The sequence below is a fragment of the Armigeres subalbatus genome, chromosome 1 (assembly GCF_024139115.2).
Source record: "Armigeres subalbatus isolate Guangzhou_Male chromosome 1, GZ_Asu_2, whole genome shotgun sequence".
Taxonomy (NCBI): Eukaryota; Metazoa; Arthropoda; class Insecta; order Diptera; family Culicidae; genus Armigeres; species Armigeres subalbatus.
This window is the reverse complement of record NC_085139.1, coordinates 53,904,292-53,926,522: the sequence shown is the minus strand read 5'-3', so window position 1 is coordinate 53,926,522 and position 22,231 is coordinate 53,904,292. Positions and strand designations below refer to the sequence as shown.

The window sequence follows — 22,231 nt, the reverse complement described above, 5'->3', positions numbered from 1 at the left end:
AACCTTCAGATGAAATTGATTTTTATCTTTTGATTTGACAAATAGGTTTCTTCAATAGGAAAATAATATAAAAGCTATTTGAAAGGATGTAACAGAATCAATGATTTTTAGTAACACAATAATCTGCACAATTTATTTCTATTCGTCATTCAATAATTTCATTCACAAATTGTCTTGATATAATAACTATTGATCTTTGACGTACACACAGCTTAGAAAAAAAAAGTTTTAATACTCTATTCAAACAGTTACTGTTGCTTCGGTCATACCGCTGGTGCTTGTAGGAATGCTACTCGCTTTGAATTCGCCTCAATTTGCAAACAATTTCGACGCTCACATTCTTATTCTCGTTACATTTTTTTCGCATCCATTTCGCGCGCTCAAAAACATGTTCCACATTCTATGTTTGATTTGATCTTCCAGATCAAAATGGTATCCATTTATATGCATAGTAGGTTATCGTTTACTATTTCTCACGGGGTAATATAGATGAAGACCACCCATCGTTTAGGGGGCTGGTACGAACGGTTGAGTAGGGTTTAGGCGGAGCAGCTTCCTATAGCTCTCCTCATTTGCAGCTAGCTAACTGCTCGCTTAGGCTTACCACCTGTTCGGTGAGGACGCTTATTTGTTCTTCGTAGTTGAGGCGGGTGCGGGCCTATGGGAAGAAGGAAGGATTGTCAGATAATGATGAATCAGAAGAATGTTCCACGTCGAACGGAGAGCTTACGAGTTCATCTTCGATTATGTGGTATCGGTGCTCCTTGTGGTGAATGGTTTCTTCGCCTTCTTTCAGTCGGTTCTTCATAATATCCAAATGAGATTGTAGTCTTTGAGACTGGAACAAGAGGAAAGATACACATGAATTGATAACTGATTATAATTAAACACTGTTCTTTGTATGTCTTGTAGGTTCTGAAATAGATTTGTTCTTCTGAGGATCTCCGAAGAGATTCCGGAACAATTTCGATTGCTGAGATAACTACCCGTACCAGAATTATACGCATTTCCTTGTCCGTTACTTGTACTGTCTTATCCTTGTCCTTACACAGTACTTTTTTTAAGGGGTAAGATTTTAAGATAGCGGTAAGATACGCGATTTTCACATTATTGAAGAAATTATGGTTCATAAAATGTTCATTCTCAGTTAGCTGTCAAAGCCCATACTATAAACATCTCTCTTGTAGTAGCGCGCTTTGTTATTCATTTATATTCTATTCCTTGGCCCCGTTATTGATCATCCTGGGGAAATCTTCCCGCGGTAAGCCCGCGACCGGCATTGGTGAGGATGCTGGGCCGGTGGGAAAAGTTAATATTGTTATTCGCAAGAATTATGAGAAAAACAAATTGCGCATAACCTCATCACCACAACAAATCGACACAATGTTAGGAAACTCGTTAGTGGTTCCTGAAGACTCACATCGTACCCGAACTAACTCCGGAAATATCGACCTGGGGTTGATACAATCGCAACCCGTGCCACCTACATGCAACCCATCATCTTCTACCCACCAACCGGTGTTTAATGTACCGACCAGTAACTCGTTTCAATCGTTGTCTGAGTCTTTGGACAACATGGACACAGCTGCAAACGATGATGTGTCATCCGTTCGTGGCACCATAAATCACAGTGCTTGTTGCAATCGCAACGAAACAGAGACAATTTTCCGTTTTCTTAACGTGTATTTCAGCCAACGTTAAAAAATCCCTATTGACGAGAAATAGTTATAGGGAAATTACTATTACTTATGTTTCACATAGTATTATATGCTAAGACTTATCAATTTGTATTTCAGGAGTGATACTATCCCGTTTCATAATTTTAGTTGTAATTTAAGAGAAAATTGATAAACTTACGTTTAGTGCCTCGATTGTGTTCGTTTTCCTTATTCGTTTAGCTTATAGATCGGTGATGGGAATGCTAGAAGTTTCATTTCAGGTTAGTTATAGGTTCACAATATTGCGATGTACATTTACCTGTTCTAAATGTGTTTGTCTTAGGTTTAGTTAATTTTACGCATGTTCCCGTAGTTTCAAAGATAGTATCTATAATTTTGTCGTTTTAGATTAAGGATTGCATTAGATTAGAGCATGTTTTGATTACTGCATGTGCATGAAACTAACCTACTTTTAAGTTCGCACTATCTGGAAGTATGAGCGAGTATTTTAACTGTTTTCTCTAGGCTATTAATCAATAAATTTTAGCTCTTAACCACTTAATTACTTTTAGGCTAGGCTGTATTAATTTAGTTTAGTTTTTAAGTAGGAAAATTAGGTAAATCGCTAGAGCACACTAGGTACATAACTTTTTTTTGATCTGCTTTTCTCCTTCTTCTACCTTTCTATTTTCCCTCCTCACTTACTGTCATTTCAAAGTTCACCTTCATTGTGACGTTCTAACGAGGCGACGCGTCGATAACTCACATCAAGGCTGCTTAACTGTAGGTTCGTATAGAGTGTCGGTTGAATGTGTGGTGCACCGCAACGATTGTTGCGACAGTGCTAGTTCTAGGAAAATACGTTGCCCACCGATATTCGTTTACGATAAAACGGTTACAGAGCTGAATCAACTGTTGGTCGCAGCAAACATTAGTCAAGAAGATTACCTTCTCCGAATTGGAAAAGGTAGCACACAAATCACCATCAAAACGAAACCCCACTTTGTGGCAGCTGTGGAACAGTTACGCTCCAGCAACGTACAATTTTACACCCACGGAATGAGTGACGAACTACCCGACAAATTCGTTCTTTCTGGTCTCCCGAGATATGACATCGAAGAACTAATTGCCGAACTGCGGGTTAACAACATTGTCCCATCTGACGTCAAGCTGCTCTCTGCGTCGAGTACTGGCGATATCGCTGCCTACTTGCTACAACTTCCAAAAGGGTCTGTAAAGCTCCAAACGCTCCAGAAAACGAAATCATTATTCAATGTGATCGTGTACTGGCGTTTTTACACTCGGAAGAAGATCGACGCTGTACAGTGCTTCAGATGTCAAAAATATGGACATGGTATGCGAAACTGCAACCTGCAAGCGAAATGTGTCAAGTGTGGAGAGCTCCACCTAACGAAAGAATGCCAAATCCCTGCAAAAGCAGACGATGAATCAGTGACGAAAGACAAAATTAAATGTGCAAACTGTAGTCAAAATCACACCGCCAACTTCAAAGGGTGTCCAACTCGCTTGCTGTATCTGAAGAAGCTTGAGGAGGGGAAAAATCGAACCACTGTGGGCCGAAAGACCAGAATTGTACAATCCCAAAATGATAGGTTGCCGCCCCAGCAACACAATGTGCTACAATTGCCTAGTGAAACCGTTTCACGTATCCACTCCTACGCAAGTGTGACTGCTAATAGTCAACCCACGGTAACAGGGAAGAAACATGTGGAGCATGATCTTTTCTCTGTGGAGGAGTTTGTGATGCTCGCACGTGAGCTCTTTACAAGGCTGTCAAATTGCCAAACGAAAGCAGCACAATTTTCAGTTCTCTCCGAACTCGCACTGAAACACATCTACAATGTCTAATCATAATACCATCAAAGTCCTGAATTGGAACAGTCGTTCCCTGAATAACAAAATTACAGAATTTTTCCATTTCGTTGAATCTCACGATATCGACGTTGCAGTAGTAACCGAAACTTGGTTACGTAGTAGAAACTCCATGTACAACCCAAGCTACACGGCAATTCGCATGGATCGCCTAAGCACGAATGCAGACCGTGGTGGAGGAGTAGCTATCCTTATTAAAAGAGAACTCTCCTACAGTCAACTGGATCTCTCGATTACGACTATAGAGGCCATAGGAATCAAAATCAACACCGCCGTGTCGTCACTGAACATTGTGGCAGCCTACTATCCCGGATCGAATAAAATGCAGCACCTACACCAGTTTAGGCGCGACATACGAATGTTAACATCTTGGGATGTGCCGTTCTTCATTGTTGGAGATTTCAACGCTCGGCACATGATGTGGAATTGTGCCAGTGCGAATAAAGCGGGTAGAATTCTCTTCCAGGAGTACATGTCATCGGATTTCTATATCAACTATCCAGAGTCTTCAACACGCCACCCACCAGGGAGAGGAAGGTCATCAACACTAGATCTCACCCTGTCGAACAATCTAATCCAAATGTCAGTCCCGATTGTTCATACTGAACTGTCGTCGGATCATCTTCCAGTTACCTTCAACATAACCATCGACACTCCAATGGTGCCTCCAGGTCGCAGTTCTCGGTGCTACAACCAAGCAAATTGGAGTCTTTTCTCCAGGACGATCAACGAGAATATCGACCTGAATTCTCAGCTTATCAACAACCTAGATACCCACGACAAAATAGACGAAGCCATCAATCTGTTTGAAAATATCATCCTCCGTGCTGAAGACGCAAGCGTACCGGAAAAAACAATCGTTCCTCGGAAAACTGTTCTTCCCGAATCAATTAAGCTGCTGATCCGACTGAGAAACGTAAGACGACGTCAGTACTTACGCACTCGAGACCCGTTGCTAGGGTCAATTGTGTCTCAGCTCAACAACACTATTCGTACTAAATGCGCGGAGCATCGATTCAAGAATTTTGGTGACATGCTGCGAACGTTGGACAACGGTTGCCAAAAATTCTGGAAGCTGAGCAAAAATCTCCGCAATAACGTGAAGCACAGCCCTCCCTTGAAAGTTGATGGCAGCCTGCTAGTAACACCTGCACAGAAAGCTGAAGCATTAGCTGCTACCTTCGCCGCAGCACACAACAATCCACTGAATGGTGATTCCGCGACGACAGCAGAAGTGAATGGAACAATTGCAAGAATATCTGACAGCGACAGCGTTATTGAACCTAATGTGCTTGTTAGACCAAAAGAAGTGAAATCCATAATCAGTGCCATTAAAACAAAAAAAGCTGCCGGTCTCGATAGAATCAGGAACGTACTACTAAAACACCTTCCTAGAAAAGGACTTATTCTATTAACAAAGATCCTTAACGCGTGTCTCAAACTATGCTACTTTCCAGTGAAATGGAAACATGCATCGGTTATTGCGATTCCAAAAGCAAACAAAGACATCACTTCACCTGGAAATTATCGCCCAATCAGCTTATTGAGTGGTCCCAGCAAAATCTTGGAAAGGGTGGTCTTATCCAGATTGAACCGTCATTTGGAAACCGATGTTATTGTTCCACACGAACAATTCGGATTCAGAAAAGGACACTCCACTGCTCATCAACTAGTCCGAATCAAAAAAGAAATCCAACAAAATCTTTCTGCTGGTAGGTCAACCGGAATGGTGCTTTTGGATGTGGAGAAAGCCTACGATTCAGTCTGGCAGCAGGCAGTTGTGTACAAACTGCATCAATCTAATTGTCCACTATATATCGTAAAAATAGTCCATTCGTTCTTGTCCTCCAGAACATTCGCAGTTGCGGTCAGTGGCTCACTATCTACTACACACCGGATTCCATTCGGTGTTCCACAAGGTTCCGTCTTGAGTCCTACCTTGTACAATATATTCACAGCTGATGTTTTAAAAGTAGACGGAGTAGTGTATGCATTTTCGCAGATGACACAGCATACCTTGCTTCGGATAAAAGATCCCGAAATAATCGTGACCAAACTACAGAATGCACAAAACAGCCTTGAGGATTTTCAACGCAAGTGGAGGATTAAGATCAATGCCACCAAAACCCAGACTATCTTTTACCAAAAAAGAGCAGCGCGGAATCTTCCGAGTACCACCGTATCTACAAATGGCCTATCATCACCCTGGACGAATGAAGCTAATTACCTAGGAATTATATACGATTCCAAACTCACCTTCAGCAAACACATTGATTATGCTACCAAAAACTGGATAAAGCAACTCGCTCTCTGTTCTCGCTCATCAATCGTCGTTCCAAGCTGAGCTCAAAAACAAAATACTTATTTTCAAATGTATACTTCGACCCATTATGGTTTATGGCTCACCTGTATGGGGTGATTGTGCAAAGTCCCATCGGAAACGCCTTCAGGTGAAACAAAATAAGTTGTTAAAAATGATATACAACTTTGATCCATTCTACCCAACTGAAGAACTACAGCGTGTCACTGGAGTAGTAACTATCGAAGAGTTCATCAACAAAACAGCACGGAGTTTTGGAACTCCTGTCAGATATCAGCAAATCCTCTCATCGAATCCCTCCATGCTCAGACACTGTGATATTAGATTAAGTTAATCATCAGATCTAGTGTTTTTGGAAAACTTTTCCCTAATTTGTCCAATTAAAATCATAAATTTAAATGCTCATAACAGAAATTGTATTATACGCAGCTTGAAAGGTGAACCAAATCTCTGCAGTTGTATCTCTAAGTGTCCGTATCAGTGTTTTGATAACATTCAATAAACCATTCAATAAAAAAAAAATGTTCATTCGCATTTTGAAGGAAAATGTGAACGCCAGAGCTGAGAAATTAGGCTTACAAGGAGCATACATTTTTCGGCATGATAATTACCCCATGAAGCCAATTTGTTGCAATCCCAGTAGTCATTGACTTTGAATAAGCATCGAACTAGTCCGTTATGTACCCTCTGTTACTGTTACCATAGAAACACATGGCAAATCGTATAGCAACCTGTGGTTTGAACTGAAATAGATTTTTCATTAGTCGTTACCGTTAGTCATTCATTCTAACCGGTCGTTTTTATTCCACTCTGCAAAAGATTATGGGCCCAGCGTGTGGCCATGGTCTAGTGAAAAGTAATTTAGTTTAAACAAATTAGTTACCGTGCGGGACCGAAATCCGTACAGCATCGAAATCCGTCTACCTCATGAGATATCAATAAATTAAAGAAGGTTAAAGGTAATTAATGTAGGAATAATTAATCTTATCCTGTTCAGATACTTGACAGTAAGCTTTTATGGCATAGAATTTGAAAGAAGGCTTTGAAATTAAAACCACAAAAATCAAAAACAAATCTCCACCCACCAAACGCGTAGTTTGTGCCGCCATTTTGTTTTCGGGTAGAGCATAATTGCACCAAAAGTAACTGTGTTTTAATTGCTAATTGCAAATCATTACATAAGATAATCGGAATACAAATCGAAGGGATCGCTTCTCAAGGTGCATATCGAACTATTTACAGTGATAGTTTAGTCAATCAGACTGTTTCAATTTAAATATTTAGTTAAGAAATAGCTGTACGGATTTTGATCCTTTGATTCGAGATCCGTCCACGGTGGACGGATTTCGAGTCAGGAGTAGTTGATTCAATTCATTTTTTTATCATGTTTGTCTTAGTTTTTCATGAGTAAATGTGAAACACTTCAAAAGTAGAAGCCTTCATGTGCCTGTGTCAATTACAAACGTTTTATTTACATTCGATTCCTATTTTCTAATGACTTTTTCATATACTAAGGTGCTTAAGTGTACGGATTTCGATGCCCCACGGTAGACGAAAATGTTTAATAACGGTGATGGAAGCGGAGCTGGGTTGCCGGCCGCCGGAGCAGCAGCTGGAGCAGTGTTGGTAAAAACTCAAAATCTCAAAACTCATGGCTGATTCAAATCAAGCGTGAGTTGAAACGCATCCAACTCAGCACCTAAAAACTCATGGATGAGGTGAATCATCCATTTGAATCATCGTAGGTTTTCTTTTGTTCTCCTTCGTTAAAAACAGTGAATTAACGTTTGTCGCATAAAATATTAGACACTCTTTTATGTATAAGCAATAAATTGCCCCCAAATTGATGTGAAATGCGTTTTTGAACCAAAATGATTTTCTGGCTAATGAGTAAAATTATGCGTTTTAGCATGAAAAACTCAAGCGTGATGCATTCCTTTAAAATCGCAGACGATTTCGTTCGCACGGGAGCGCTCGTTGATTGAGATTTATGAGTGATTTTACCAACACTGAGCTGGAGTGCCGGTTGCTGGGAGCGGACGGATTAACGCGGTCGCTTTGCCAATCATCGACCCTTCAGGTCGCGAAAACTATGCCAAGTGGGCGTTCACGATGAAAATGACGCTCATTCGCGAGGCTACTGTACGCCGTTTCGCCAACACGAGGGCAAGCAATCGACGACGATGTCAGTTTGCGGGTGCTGGCCACAAATTGCCTGAGCCTGGAAACGACGAACTACAGTCTCGTCCAGGACGCTAAGAATGCCAAAGAAGCTTGGGACAAGCTACGGAACGCTTTTCAGGATAACGGTCTGACCAGGAAAATCGGGTTGCTAAGGAAGCTAACCTCAATTCGTTTTGACGAATGCAGCAGCGTGGAATCGTACGTGGATGAGCTGATGTCCACTGCACACAAGCTTGCAAGGATCGGCTTCAAGGTCGACGACTCATGGCTTGCTGCGTTGTTGCTGATGGGACTTACGGAGTACTACGAACCCATGGTCATGGGACTCGGCATGCAGTGAAGGCAAAACTTTTGCAGGACGTAAAGTTGTCGAGTGCTCCTAAAAATACCAACGGAGAAGGTACTTTGTATTCAAGTCCAAAATCCGAACGGCGTGGCAGTTCGGCGAAGAAGGACGACACGTGCCACAACTGCAAAAAGCGGGGACATTTTGCGGTGAAATGCCCACATAAGCAAAATACAGCTAGGCAGTCTGGGAAAGCTTTGTGCAGCGTTTTTGCAACTGGAGAGGTGAGCGACAAGCAGTGGTATCTTGATTCCAGCGCCACGTGCCTTATGTGTCGCAGTGTCAATAAATTTGTAAAGCAGCAAAGTATAGTGGAACGGCCAATAACGGTAACATGATGTCAGTCGCGAGAGGTCTAGTTCAGCTTGAACTTAGTGAAGGTCCCATTGAAGTTCAAGAAGTGCTGCAGATTCCGGAGCCAGCTACTAATCTGCTTTCGATCAGCAGGATTTTCCAGAAAGGATTGACGGTGGTCTTTGATGCGAACAAGTATCAGGTACGTGAAGATGATGGAAATGTAATTGCATCCGGTACACAGGTAGGCGGTTTGTATATGCTGAATCGTAAAAAAGAGCAAGCCCTCGTTACATCTAACACTGCCATCTGGCATAGACGACTTGGTCATCTCAATCGCCAAAGTTTACGCAAGCTTGGTGGTGAAGGGGTGCTCGCAGCGGCCAGGAATCGATTTCGACGAAGTTTATTCTCCGGTGGTACGGTATTCCACCATTCGATCCTTATGGCGCTGGCGGTAAAGCACGATCTTGATGTGGGGCAGATGGATGCGGTCACTGCGTGTCTTCGAAGAAAATTGACGGACGAGGTTATATACATGGAACCCTCGGAGGGGTTTGCTGGTACATCGAAGCAAGTATGTCGGTGCGAAAGGCACTCTACGGGCTCAAACAGTCGAGTCGAGTGTGGTTTACTGAGTTGGACAAGGCGCTGAAAGAGTTTGGGCTTGAAAAGTTCGATGTGGATCCGTGTACTTCCGGTAAGCTGTGGGTAGATCAAGAGCACTACATCGATAGCATTTTGCAGCTGTTCAACATGGCGAATTGCAATCCTGTCTCCACACCAGCAGGAGCGAGTATCAAGCTGGATAAATCGATGTCACCAACAACGTCGGAGGAAATCTTGGAGATGAGAGAAGTTCCTTATCAGGAAGCAGTGGGCTGTCTCACTTATCTTGTGCGAGCAACGCGGCCGGATATCAGTTTTGCGGTCAATTAAGTCACCCAATTCAATGCTAATCCGGGTTGAAGCCATTGGAATGATGTCAAGCGCATAATACCGTTTTTTTTTTATTATTTATTCAGACTAAGGCCGAAGTAGCGTGTGCGGTATATAGGAGTCTTCTCTATTCGGCTAGGTCCATGGCTACACGTCGCCAACCACGCAGTCTACGGAGGGTCCTGATCGATCCACCTTGCCCTTGTCGAGAACCATTTTCACCGGGTTATTGTCCGACATTCTGGCTACGTGCCCGGCCCACCGCAGTCGTCCGATTTTCGCGGTGTGAATGATGGATGGTTCTCTCAGCAGCTCATATGCAACTCGTGGTTCATTTGTCTCCTCCACGTACCGTCCGCCATCTGCACCCCATCATAGATAGTTACGCAGCACTTTCCTTTCGAAAACTCCACTGGTCCTCCACAAGCATCGTAAAGGTCTCGTGTCCGTAGAGGACTACCGGTCTAATGGGCGTTTTGTAGATTGTCAGTTTTGTACGGCGGCGAACTCTATTCGATCGTTGTCCAAAGAACGTACGATTTCGAGCCACTGTGCGTCTCCGATTTTCTCTGCTGGTCACCAGTGAGCCCAAGTACACAAATTCTTCTACCACCTCGATTTCGTCACCACCGATGCAAACTCTAGGTGGGTGGCTCATACTGTCTTCTCTTGAACCCCTTCCTATCATGTAATTCGTCTTCAACGTATTGATGACTAGTCCGATCCGCTTAGCTTCCCTCTTCAATCTAATACGGTACTTGCGGGGTACGAAATCGAATCGGCTAACATATTCGAAGGATCGCGGTTCGGATATGGTTGGCTATACGGATGCCGATTGGGGAGAATAATCGGATTCCGGGAAATCCACTACTGGATACGTCTTCACGTTTATGGGAGGAGCTGTGTCTTGGAACGTAAAACGGCAACCAACAGTTGCCCTATCATCGTGCGAAGCAGAATACATTGCGCCTTCCCGGTTATGACCGACAGCAGAAAGGTAGACAGCAATGGAACATCCTCTTTGACACACCCCCAAATCGAGTCTACGTCGAACTGGTAGATAAGCAAAGACCAGATGCAAAAATCAATAAGTTCGCACTCGGAGCAACGATCCGGAAAATGCCAGGACTTCGCGGACACATAATCGACATGAAGTATGTCGGCCGATTCAAAGTCATCGTGCTGCTAAACATCTTCATCAAGGCAAATTTTCTACTACAAAAAATGAACACCGAAAGCACATAGAGTAGAGTGGGGCAAGAGTGCGCGTGGGGTAAGAGTACGTTTTCGATTTTTTGAAGTAATAAAAAAAGATAAACTAGAAACACTGACAGGTATTCTGGCCAACTATTATCATGTGTAATTGTAAACGATTTGAATAAACAACAATGGAGATATGGAGTTAGATAACTTTTTGGCCATTTTGCTAAAAATAATTGGGTTTCCGCAACTAGTATTTCATTACCATATATACGTTCAATCAGGTGAACATTATACCATTTCGATAACCTATTGTATAGAGTACTTTATGGTACAGAACACCAATCCGGTTGGTTTTCCAAGAAGTCAAAACCATTACTTGAATAATTTTGGGACTGTGGGGTAAAAGTACGCAGGAACCGGTGGGGCAAGAGTACGCATATGAATCTTCAAGTTATGATGTCAAACCCGTATCTCCGGCCGAAATAAGACTTCTTCCAAAGCGTAAAGATCCACAACTAAGAAAAAAGGGACAGAATTCGAAATTATCACAAGTTTTTAGGATAAGTTGAAGTAATTCGGTGTTAGAAAGGACTAAGCGAACAAACCACTGAAGCGAAATAAGGAAATTGTATTAGGACTTGTTGTACACCTAAACATAGTACGAAACAAGGTACAAAAACACAATTTCATCTAAATGATAATTTAATTTAATCAAAAGAAACATTCATAAATTACGCAACGTTTAGCTGGGAGAGGTTGTGAGATGAGTGACGATCCATATAATTTTTAAAGGATTCATACAAATAGTGTAAGATAGGGGGAGGGGTGATGAAATTGCCAAATTTTACGTTACGTGATTGGTGGACTTTCTTTAAGGAAAATGCCTTTGTATACGCCACGCGAAACCTGATATATATTTTTACCTCTGTAGTTTTTTGTATATATAAAAAATAATGGTTTTTCGTATGAAAGTGCACATTTTTAGGACCCCTCCCCCTTTAAGAGTTACGTAATCTTTAAACATTCCCTAATAAATGCTCATTAAACATCAATTAAATGTTATTAACTCTTATTTGGGTTAATATATACTCAAAGCACATGATTGGATAAATGCGTACTCTTACCCCACCCGATGCGCACTTTTACCCCACCGGTGGGGTAAGAATGCGTTTTTCGCTTGTCTTGCAATAAGGGTTCTACTAAAATGAATCTCAATAATTTCAATATTTTTTCCACTGGGTAACATAAAGGAAGAGTATATGAATCATCGACACTGATTTGATATGCAGAAGCTTGCTTCATAAGGGCCACATGATCGATTGAAAACTAAGTGCGTACTCTTGCCCCACTCTACTCTACTACCGAGTAGAGGCCTGAATAAGAGAAACGCGGATAGAAAATATGACTCTGCCAACACTGCATTCAATCTTCTTCATCAAAGAACAACACATGAAAAGGAAGAAATGATAAGATAAAATCTCACAATCCGCTATTTTATGTGTCCACATCACATAACAATAGAATCCAATAAACAATGGAATTTCATTTCATAATCTATAAATGACTTGCATATATTATTGTAAACTAATGTAAAATACATTCAATTATGTTTATTGAAAAATAGCATAAAATCGAATTTGGCCGTTTTCAGTATTTGGGCCAACATTTTGGCTGCTTGACAGGTCTCCTGCTGTCTCCTGTCTCCTGGTCTCCTCGATTGGCTGCTGTTTTTTGACGGTTCGATTGGCGGCACATACCTATCCGCGTTTCTCTTCTTCAGGCCTCTACTACCGAGCATACATCCCAATCCATCTGATTTCGATCACCGGAAAAATCACAGGAGTTCCAGTACATCTCACGGAAGAAGAAATTGAAAATGACCTGGAATGCGAAGTCCCGGTACTGCAAATCCGCCGATTACATCGATTCAGCAACGGAAACAAAATACCATCAAGTGCTGTCAGTGTGACAATCCGCACAAACAAGCTCCCTGAAAAGGTGAGACTGTTTTCCTGCATTGCAAGCGTGCCCGCGAAAGTTGATCTTTGTGAGAACTGTTTGAGTTACGGCCACCGGACTATCAATTGCAATGGCTCACGCCGTTGTCGACAGTGTGGCAACCGCCACGAAGAGGAAATGGATTATGAACAATGCCAGCAACCCATCAGATGTGCTAGTTACAGAACAGAAGGGCACAGTTCCACCGACCCGAAATGTCGCAAATAAAACGCCAAATGTCACAAATAAAACGCCAAATGAACATCAACACAGTCCGCGTGAAAACGAATCTGACGTTCACCGAGGCCCGAGACCAGTGCCCAGTCACCTGCTCCTGCATGAAATTCTGAGCAACATGCAGGCCTACCCAGCGCTAGAAACTTATGCATCAGCCGTGAAATCCAACGAGATTTTCAAACAACAATGGGAGAAAACAAACTTGCCACGAAAACGCATCGCTCCAGCGGTGAAGTTGTGGAAGTCGGCTGAAAACGAGAAGGATAAGCGAAGAAAAGGGAAACGACAACGCGAAGATGAAGCAGAGGATGGCTCTGAGGACGCTTGACCAAAAGCAGAAGAAATCAGAATTAAACACCGGCGTGGGGCTGAATAACCCCCACCGGGTACATGACACGGAGCGAATTCAAAGTCTCGTACAGGAGGCTACACAAAAAGCGGTCGAAAATGCGAACAGAGTATTTCAAGTACAGGTTATGAAGTTTATTTCCATGATTGTCGATCAAAATTTACCCAACGAAGTTCGAGAGACATTCAGAATGATTTCAAACGAGTGTTTTGATCTCAGGAGAACAATTGTATAACTAAAGTTTTAAAAATGGCTAATTTGTTTAAAATTTTCCAAAGCAACATCCAAAGTTTGAGTTCCAACAAATCAGAAATCCAAAGAGTATTAGAATCGGAAAAATACGACGTTGATTTGTTGTCGGGAACATGGACACAATATGAGCTAAAAAAAACCCATAGATATAATATTTCAAATTACCATAAAATACTACAGTCAAGATCAGATAGCTATGGCGGTACAGCCATTTACCTCAGAAATTCATACAATTACTAACCAGTACAAATACCAACATAACGATGTGAGCAGAAACGACCGACGAGGGGAAATTTTGTTACAGATTGTAAACGTACAATCTACTTCTGCTGAACAATGGATCAAAAACGTTTATACCCATTCAAACTAATAGAAATTCTTCAGCAATTGACTTGACAATGTGTACAGCAGCTCTTTTTCCAGAAGCGTCCTGGAAAGTACTGGACACTGGCAACGGAGGCAACCACTACCTATCTGTTGAAACGTGCCTCAACTTAACACGTGCCAATCGAGAGGTAAGGTACATATACAACCGAAAACGAATCCATGAAGAAATATCACAATTGGACAATACGACGATAAGGCGAGTGGAAGATTTGATAGACAACGTGAAGCGAATTTCGGAAAAACACAAAAAGAAGGATGTACGGAAGCCAAAATTCTGGTGGAGCGAAGACGTTGATATAGCCTGGAAGGAGAAGAGTGAAGCACGGAAAAATTTCAATAACACGTCCAGTGAAGTTAATTTGATCGAATTTAAGAGAAAAGCAGCCATTTTCCAACGAAAGAAGCGACAGGAGATACTTAAGAAATTGCAGGAGTTTCCGGAAGAAGTAACCCCGTTCACCGACTCCAAAGAGCTGTGGAAAAAAATCAACCGTCTATCTGGAAAACATGTTCATCGATCGCAAAACAACGTAGCCTGGAATGTTCAAGAAGAAGCAGAAGATTTTCTGGAGTCCAGAATCTGGACACGCACTTCGGAAAAAATGATGGACGTGTGACACGACACTCGTAGGGTCCTACGGAGTATCCGCACACTACGATATTCTCAACCTTGAAAGCTGTCATCGTATCCTACATCGGAAGAATAATACAGCTCCAGGGAACGACCGTATCACCTATAAAGTGCTTAGAAACTTAAGCGCAACGAGCACCACAACCATTATCGAGGACCTAAATAGAATGTGGAGAAACGGCAGGATCAGTGACACTCTAAAAACCTGGGTGCTGCGGATAGAGCCGCTTTTGTGCTCTCAAGCGAGTAGCGGGATATATTGAAATCAATCCCATAAGCAAAATTATTTTGCAGTTACTTGGCTGTCAAACATTTCCCGCTCTTCAAATTTCTCTTTCCCTGCTGCATGAAGGCGCACAAATGCGCGAGACTCTACATGACTTTACGATGGTTTACATACATTCCTGCCCCAATCATGCTGAATCTCGTGAAATCTCGTAACGAGTGCATTTTAGTTGCATTCCTACTAATGTTCCACTCGAAATATAATGTGAATATATTTGTTAAAAAGAATGCAAAACTCAAACTAAGTTTATTTTTATTTTTCCCCCAAATAATAACAATACTTCTCAATATAAGATCTAAAATGAACATAACCACAATCTTCAATGTTTGGCTCCGGCACAATAGAAAATTTTGGCTTCACTTTGACAACCAAATCGATTCTATCCGCACCACCCAGCTAAAAACCATTAAAGTTGTTGCGATCCCAAAACCTGGAAGAGACCAGAGCACGACAACCGGAAAACGGCCAATATCTCTAGTACCAACGCCAACCAAAATCGTAAATTCCGCGGTTTTGGAAAGATTACAAGAGCATTATGGAGCAACGAAATATCCTTCCAAAAACATCTTCGGATTGCGTAGAAATATGTCGACAAATACTTGCCTCTCCTACGTAATTAACAGCATCAAGCAAAACAAACGGGATGCATTCATCTCTGCTATGGTTTGCGTGAATTTATATCTAACGCCTTCAATGCCGTGCGAACGGATTAGCTGGAAGAAGTACTGTGCTCCTTGATGGTGCCCAACGAACTGACTGTCTGGATAACTTCCTTTCTTTATAATCGCCATATAATGATGCAGCTGAGGAATGGAACTGCAGTTCGCCTTATCTCCAACGGCCTGCCGCAGGGTGACGTGTTATCGCCAACCTTATTCGACCTGTATACCATGGGGTTCCATACCAGTACTACCGGCAAGGACGTAGTCCTAGTGCAATACGCAGACGACTTTGGGATAATCGTCAAGGCCCAAAATATAGATGCACTTACCAGAAACGTACAAAACGCTGTGGATAAATTCACACTAGAAACGCAAAACCTGAACTTCACAATCAATCCAGAGAAAACAAAAATAATCCTCTTCACGAACGGTGACAGAACTCTGAATGTCAATATAAATAATACCCCTCTAGAAACGGTGAAAAGCTCTCGTCACCTTTGAGTGACGATAGATGGTTACCTCAGCTTCGGGATTCATATTCGCGAAGTCGAAGCAAATTCTGCTCTTCTCTCCTATGGGAAATCCCATTGCTATCTGTCAGAGTTTGAGTGAAACATGGCCGCCATCTCCTCCTCTCTGTCGCTCTACTGTAAAACCCATAAAGAACTGTCATTGTTTGTGTGAAGAATCTTGCTTCGACTTCGCGAATAGAGCTTGCTGACGTTTGATCATCTTTCTCTTGTACGCGCACAAAATGGATAGGATTTGTTTTCATCGGGAAACGCTTCGGAAGCGTTTCCCGATGAAAACAAATCCTATCCCCACCGTGCGCGTGCAAGAGAAAGATGATTAACGTCAGCAAGCTCTATAGAGCTTGCTGACGTTTGATCATCTTTCTCTTGTACGCGCACAGAATGGATAGGATTTGTTTTCATCGGGAAACGCTTCGGAAGCGTTTCCCGATGAAAACAAATCCTATCCCCTCCGTGCGCGTGCAAGAGAAAGATGATTAACGTCAGCAAGCTCTATAAGCTTATAAGGGAGACGCGGAAAAAAAAATCAACGACAGGCTAAATATAATTAAAATCAAGACAACATTTTCAAAACGACTTATCTGCTTTTGTAAACAAAGATTCAAACGACGATTTGACGAATCTGATACCACTCCCACGCAAACCAACACCATCAACAGGTAGCGGAAACCTTCTGCTACCTGTTGGTGGTGTTGGTTTGCGTGAGAGAGCTATCAGATTCGTCAAATCGTCATTTGAATCTTTGTTTACAAAAGCAGATAAGTCGTTTTGAAAATTTTGTCTTGAAATAATATCCGTCATAAAATGTGAAAGCCTGGGTGGTGCGGATAGAATCGATTTGGTTGTCAAAGTGAAGCCAAAATTTTCTATTGTGCCGGAGCCAAACATTGAAGATTGTGGTTATGTTCATTTTAGATCTTATATTGAGAAGTATTGTTATTATTTGGGGGAAAAATAAAAATAAACTTAGTTTGAGTTTTGCATTCTTTTTAACAAATATATTCACATTATATTTCGAGTGGAACATTAGTAGGAATGCAACTAAAATGCACTCGTTACGAGATTTCACGAGATTCAGCATGATTGGGGCAGGAATGTATGTAAACCATCGTAAAGTCATGTAGAGTCTCGCGCATTTGTGCGCCTTCATGCAGCAGGGAAAGAGAAATTTGAAGAGCGGGAAATGTTTGACAGCCAAGTAACTGCAAAATAATTTTGCTTATGGGATTGATTTCAATATATCCCGCTACTCGCTTGAGAGCACAAAAGCGGCTCTATCCGCAGCACCCAGGTGAAAGCTATCCTTAAGTGCTGACGAAGGTCTACACGGCTCTTATAAGTCAATATGGTATATGGCTGCACTGTCATGTGAAACGCTAAGAAGAGCATCGAGCCATAATAAAAACTCTTAACAATCAGTGCTTACGAAAGGTAACTGGATGTACAAAAAGTACACCACTTAACGCTCTGACAGCAATCTCTGCTCAAGCACCATTGGAATTACGAATGGAATATGCAACAGGAAGAAATATTGCACGATGCTTTAAAAGGAGAAACGTAGTTTCGGAACAGCTTAGGCAAGCGCCGGTGACTGAAGCAGGAGGGGAAGACAAGTTCTCATTCATGGATGTCACATACTACAAAAACAAAATGATATTCGACAGAATCATGCCAATCGTGGTTGTGCCTAGTTCTGTTACAGTTGAAATTAGTGCTTCGCTAGATGGAATATCGGGACCGAATAAAAACCAACCAATCGCAAAACTAAAACAAGCAACATTGGCAAGTACAAAGGAAGGGGAAGAGTATTTACCGACGCCTTTAAAAAATCGACAGTCTGCGGAATAGATGTAGGGAGTGAGTGCTAGTAATGGACCCCTTAACGACGGAAACTTACTTCAATCGCTTCGCTAGAGTAATACTTATGACAAATTGCCATTCTGCAGCACTAGATGACAAGCAACAGGTATCATCATCGCCTTTCGTACATAACACATGGTAAAAAATTAATTTTTACTACTAAAATATGTATTTTAAAATTATGTAGCCAGGTTGCCTATTATGGCCACCCCCGGGTCCATAATACGCAACATCGAGTTTGTTTACACGTATTATGGTCCCCCCATTTGATTTACATGTTCCATTTCCACATGTTCCTGTTGCCTATTATGGACCCCCCTTCTGTGCTAGTAGTGGACCCTCTAGCGCGTTTACATTCATAAATTAGTAAATATAACTAAATTTCAGTCTCCCAGTGCAAAACAATTGTATGGAATTACTACCCTGATAAGTGAAGCAACTTTATTCTACGGAAGTTTGCAGGAAATTGTAGATTCAAGCGTAAACTCTCGGTTTTTGTTCAGGGGGTCCATTATACGCACGGGGTCCATTACTAGTACTCACTCCCTATACATCGAAAATGGACAGATAAGACTATCTCTACGGCTAGATCTGAGCGCTAGCATCACAGCAGCGGAGATTCAGGTCGTCGAAATAGCTCTGAAATTAATCAAAGAGAGACAACTCTACAACCAAATTATCTGTACACGTAAAAAAATTAATGTTTAATTAAAAATTATTAATATTTCTAATACTTTTTTGCCAAAGGAGACGCTTAATGATATGTATAAGAAAAAACTTATACATCGCATTAGTCACATACATTCCGAAACTTATACTTTTCATTAACTTATGAATGTAATTAGCTTTTTAACCCTTAAATGCGCAATGTTGTTTCAGATCATTCATTAGGTGGCATGATAAAGAGTCTAAGGCTCTGTCTCATTTGGAGAATTAAACTGAAATTAAACTTAAAAGTGACATTTCAATAATTATCAAATAACCCCGCTCGCAGAGCAAGATTACTTTTAACAGATATCGAATCATTTTGCATCGATGTCTTATTGGAATTGCTGGGTAGCACCAGCCATTTTTATGATTGGGTTATGTGCTAATTTTCGAACTGTCACTTTTAAGTTTAATTCTCCAAATGAGACAGAGCCTAAGTATTTTCGAATGATTTTTTGCCACAACATATAATCACAGAGAACAGACGTTGAAGCTGAACTCGCTATGTTGTGATAACTTTTTACTGTTCATTTTGAATAACTTTGGAATGTCGACGTTATCCCGTTCATAATCAGCGCTAGCGTCATCAAAAAATGCCACTGTGCGCTAGTGTCGTTATGCATGCAAGAGCATACCAGCGCCATCGTGTTGTCAACAAATTCTGCAAATAACCCCGCCTATTATGCAAACCCTGTGCCTAATTATTTTGTGTATCAATGGAATCGGAACAAGCTTTTTAAATTAAGCCAAATAAAAATAAACAAATAGAATGAATCAGCTTGCAATCCATAGTGCTGTCCAATGAGCAGCTTGAAGTAGCTCGAAATTATCCCCATCCCGCTCATCTCCATTTGTTGATAAAAAAGAAGGACAGGACAGGAGAAACTTCGAGCTACTTCAAGCTGCTCATTGGGAAGCATTCATGTCTTAGACTATATTTGAACAATCAAAATATAGAATTTATGTAAATCAAAAATATGCGATAATAAAAATTGTTGTTTTAGAAACAAGACGTTATTGCAAAACAATTTGTAGTCTATCAGAAGAAATCTTGCGTTTGAATGGTAACAAGAGAAAAGCATATTTTTATTTCCTTGTAGAATAAATCAACCGAAATTGGTATTTATTGAGTATGAATTATTATTCGGCCGAATAGATGCAGATTATATGCTAGAACATTTTCGGCCTTTTGTCGTAATCCTCGCCCAAGTTCGACGATAATGGATATCTAAAATTCGCCCGACCCTACATTATGTGTACGCCTTTACTCACCTCTAGTAAATGTGACGCCAGTTTGGATTCCGCTCGGCACTTGTCATGGAACAGATTTCCTATGCTCTTGGTAAAACAGTCCGTTAACTTTTTCTCCCGCAGCTGTTGTTCGCTCTGAATCTGATTGTCCTCCGAGTTCCTGTAGAAAAAATGTGTAAATTTTAAAACACCTCAACAGCTTATTCCAAATCTCACTTTTCCGCCCCTTCCTGTGGAAATTCCAGCTCCTTCTTGGACGAGATATGCCGCGCCTCCTCCACCACCGACGTCCCCCACTGACTAGTGCTTTCGATTTTGAGTAGCTCGTACTGCGCCCGCCAGTGGCTCAGTTCTTTCTCGAGGAATACTATTCTATCATCACAGTTTCCACCGCCACCAGCGGATGCACCGTGATTGTTGTGATGCCCGTTGCCGTTCGCTCCACTTCCGGCCGCTTGACTCGAAGTGCTACTGAAGTGATTGCTATTGCTATTGTAGTGGTTCTCCATGTCGGCCGTCACGCTCAGTCCGTCTTCGCTTCCAATCTGTTTTAAAAAAAATAAATAAATATTGAAGGTCAATCAGACCTACAAATAATAACCAGTCTCAACGAACCGTGCTGGCAGCCTCGGAAATCTTCGCCTCCAATTCGGTGTTGCGCAATGCAAGCGCTTCCATTTCCTTCCTCAGTTTTTGTTCCACCGCAGCCTGCTGCTGTAGTTCCCTATTTAGACCGTCCATCCGCACCTGACACTGCTTGATCTCGGCATTCCGATCATCTATTTGCATCATCAGTTGCGAGTTCTCCATGATCTTTTTCGCCAGATCCTCCTTTATCACATGCGCGTCTGCAGGGCATGTGATCGAATCGTTGATGCTGACGTTCTTGGACTTTTGCCCTTTGGTGTTGACCTTTTTCAACTCTTCCAGGTCCTGTTGGAGGGATGCCACCTTTCGTTCCAGTTGCTTGTTTCGAAAGCCCAAACTGTCCACCTCTTGGACCGATTTGCGTAGGTTTGCTTCCCTTTCCTTGAGTGATTCGCGTAAAGCCGAACTCTTGTTCTGTTCATCGATTACAGCTTGCCTTAAAACGCTGGCCTTTGCTCGTAGCTGTTGAATTGAATAATGTAAGAAAACTCGATTATTATAGTGCGTCTTGATTGAGCCTAGTCTACGTGAAATTCAATGAGCCGTAGCATTTGAAATTGACAATCGAGTCAAGGTTATTGTTGTGTAAAAAATCTTGCCTTTCTATTAATAAAAACTATACTCGTTTATAAATTTAAACATTTAGTTGGAGAAGACTAAACTTCATCAGGAAAGTAGTGCAAACTAAAAACCATCAGAAACGAGATAAAGTTCAAAATAGCAATCGCGGGATAAGTTTCTAGAAATCGCTGTTATTTAAATTCAGCCTCTCGAAATAACAACTTGCTGATAAGCCGATTGCAACGCCCTTCTCTGATAGCAGCGGCATTGTATCTACAATATTGACTTTCTCGCTCAGCAGCTGCTGGAAGTGTAAACAAAGGGGTTGCAAAAATCACAAAACTCTCACCTTTGAATATTCAGCAGCCAACTTTTGATACTTGCTGGAGTTTTCCGGTTCCATTTTCCGTCGAACCTGCTGCCTCGCTCCTCCCAAACTTGGTAATTATACTCCCAACGTCCAGTTCCGATCAGCCTCGGTAACAGTAATCCCTGACAGTTTCGGATTACGACTTCCGCCCGTCGTCGTTGCACTGATTTGAACCGATGTTTCGCATATTGGATCACGGCAAAGAAAAATCTTCCACTGCCCTAGAAATTGCGAAACGTTTGAGCTACGGTGCTAATCCGGTGCCGAAAAAAATCTTTTTGCTTCACGATTTCTCGCCAGGATAATTCAGTCACTACTGAACCAGATTTTGCACTGAATTTCACCTTTTTCGCATGGAATATTTTTATTTTTCATCCATGGACAGGGAGGACAAGACAAGACTTTCGAGCTTTCGACCTGTGGGATTCGAGCAAATTTACGCACTCCAAATTGTCAAAAAAGTGCATTCCTCTGGTATCTGCTCGAACCGCTCGAACAGCTTCGAACGAACAAAAAGGTAACTTAATAATGAGGTAATATTTTTCGAACAGTTAAGGTGAGTTCCCAAAACAGCCCAAAACAAAACTTTGAATCTATTGGTACAATATAAAATTTCATCTATCTTCTCTTTCTTCTATATCTACATATCTATAGGAATGAC

At 41.6% G+C, this 22,231-nt stretch overlaps 2 protein-coding genes across 3 annotated transcripts; one reads left to right on the top strand and one right to left on the bottom strand.

Annotated features, from left to right (window-relative positions):
- Positions 1-104: 104 nt before the first annotated feature.
- On the bottom strand, positions 105-21,994 carry LOC134225500 (protein phosphatase 1 regulatory subunit 21). 2 transcript variants are annotated; one of them, XM_062705641.1, is made up of 7 exons: positions 21,915-21,994; positions 21,550-21,791; positions 20,607-21,101; positions 20,208-20,536; positions 20,013-20,151; positions 731-838; positions 105-658 (listed from the first exon to the last, which is right to left on the bottom strand). In XM_062705641.1, the coding sequence occupies exons 2-7, from the start codon at positions 21,601-21,603 to the stop codon at positions 569-571; spliced, it is 1,215 nt and encodes a 404-aa protein (XP_062561625.1). In that variant the 5' UTR covers positions 21,604-21,791; positions 21,915-21,994; the 3' UTR covers positions 105-568. The 2 variants fall into 2 exon arrangements, with proteins under 2 accessions (XP_062561625.1, XP_062561614.1); XM_062705630.1 differs by having other exon boundaries at positions 21,550-21,994.
- Positions 14,012-14,631, top strand: LOC134225513 (uncharacterized). The gene is made up of 2 exons (XM_062705677.1): positions 14,012-14,523; positions 14,579-14,631. Exons 1-2 carry the CDS (start codon positions 14,072-14,074, stop codon positions 14,592-14,594), a joined length of 468 nt encoding a protein of 155 aa, XP_062561661.1. The 5' UTR covers positions 14,012-14,071; the 3' UTR covers positions 14,595-14,631.
- Positions 21,995-22,231: the final 237 nt, after the last annotated feature.

Coding starts and splice junctions, on each gene's coding strand:
- LOC134225513 (XM_062705677.1), top strand. CDS start 14,072: ATGTGTACAGCAGCTCTTTTTCCAGAAGCGTCCTGGAAAGTACTGGAC.
- LOC134225500 (XM_062705630.1), bottom strand. CDS start 21,603: ATGGAACCGGAAAACTCCAGCAAGTATCAAAAGTTGGCTGCTGAATAT. Junction 20,537..20,606: donor TTTCCGAGGCTGCCAGCACG/GTTCGTTGAGAC, acceptor TTTTTAAAACAG/ATTGGAAGCGAAGACGGACT. Junction 839..20,012: donor TGGCGTCACATTTACTAGAG/GTGAGTAAAGGC, acceptor CTCTTGTTCCAG/TCTCAAAGACTACAATCTCA.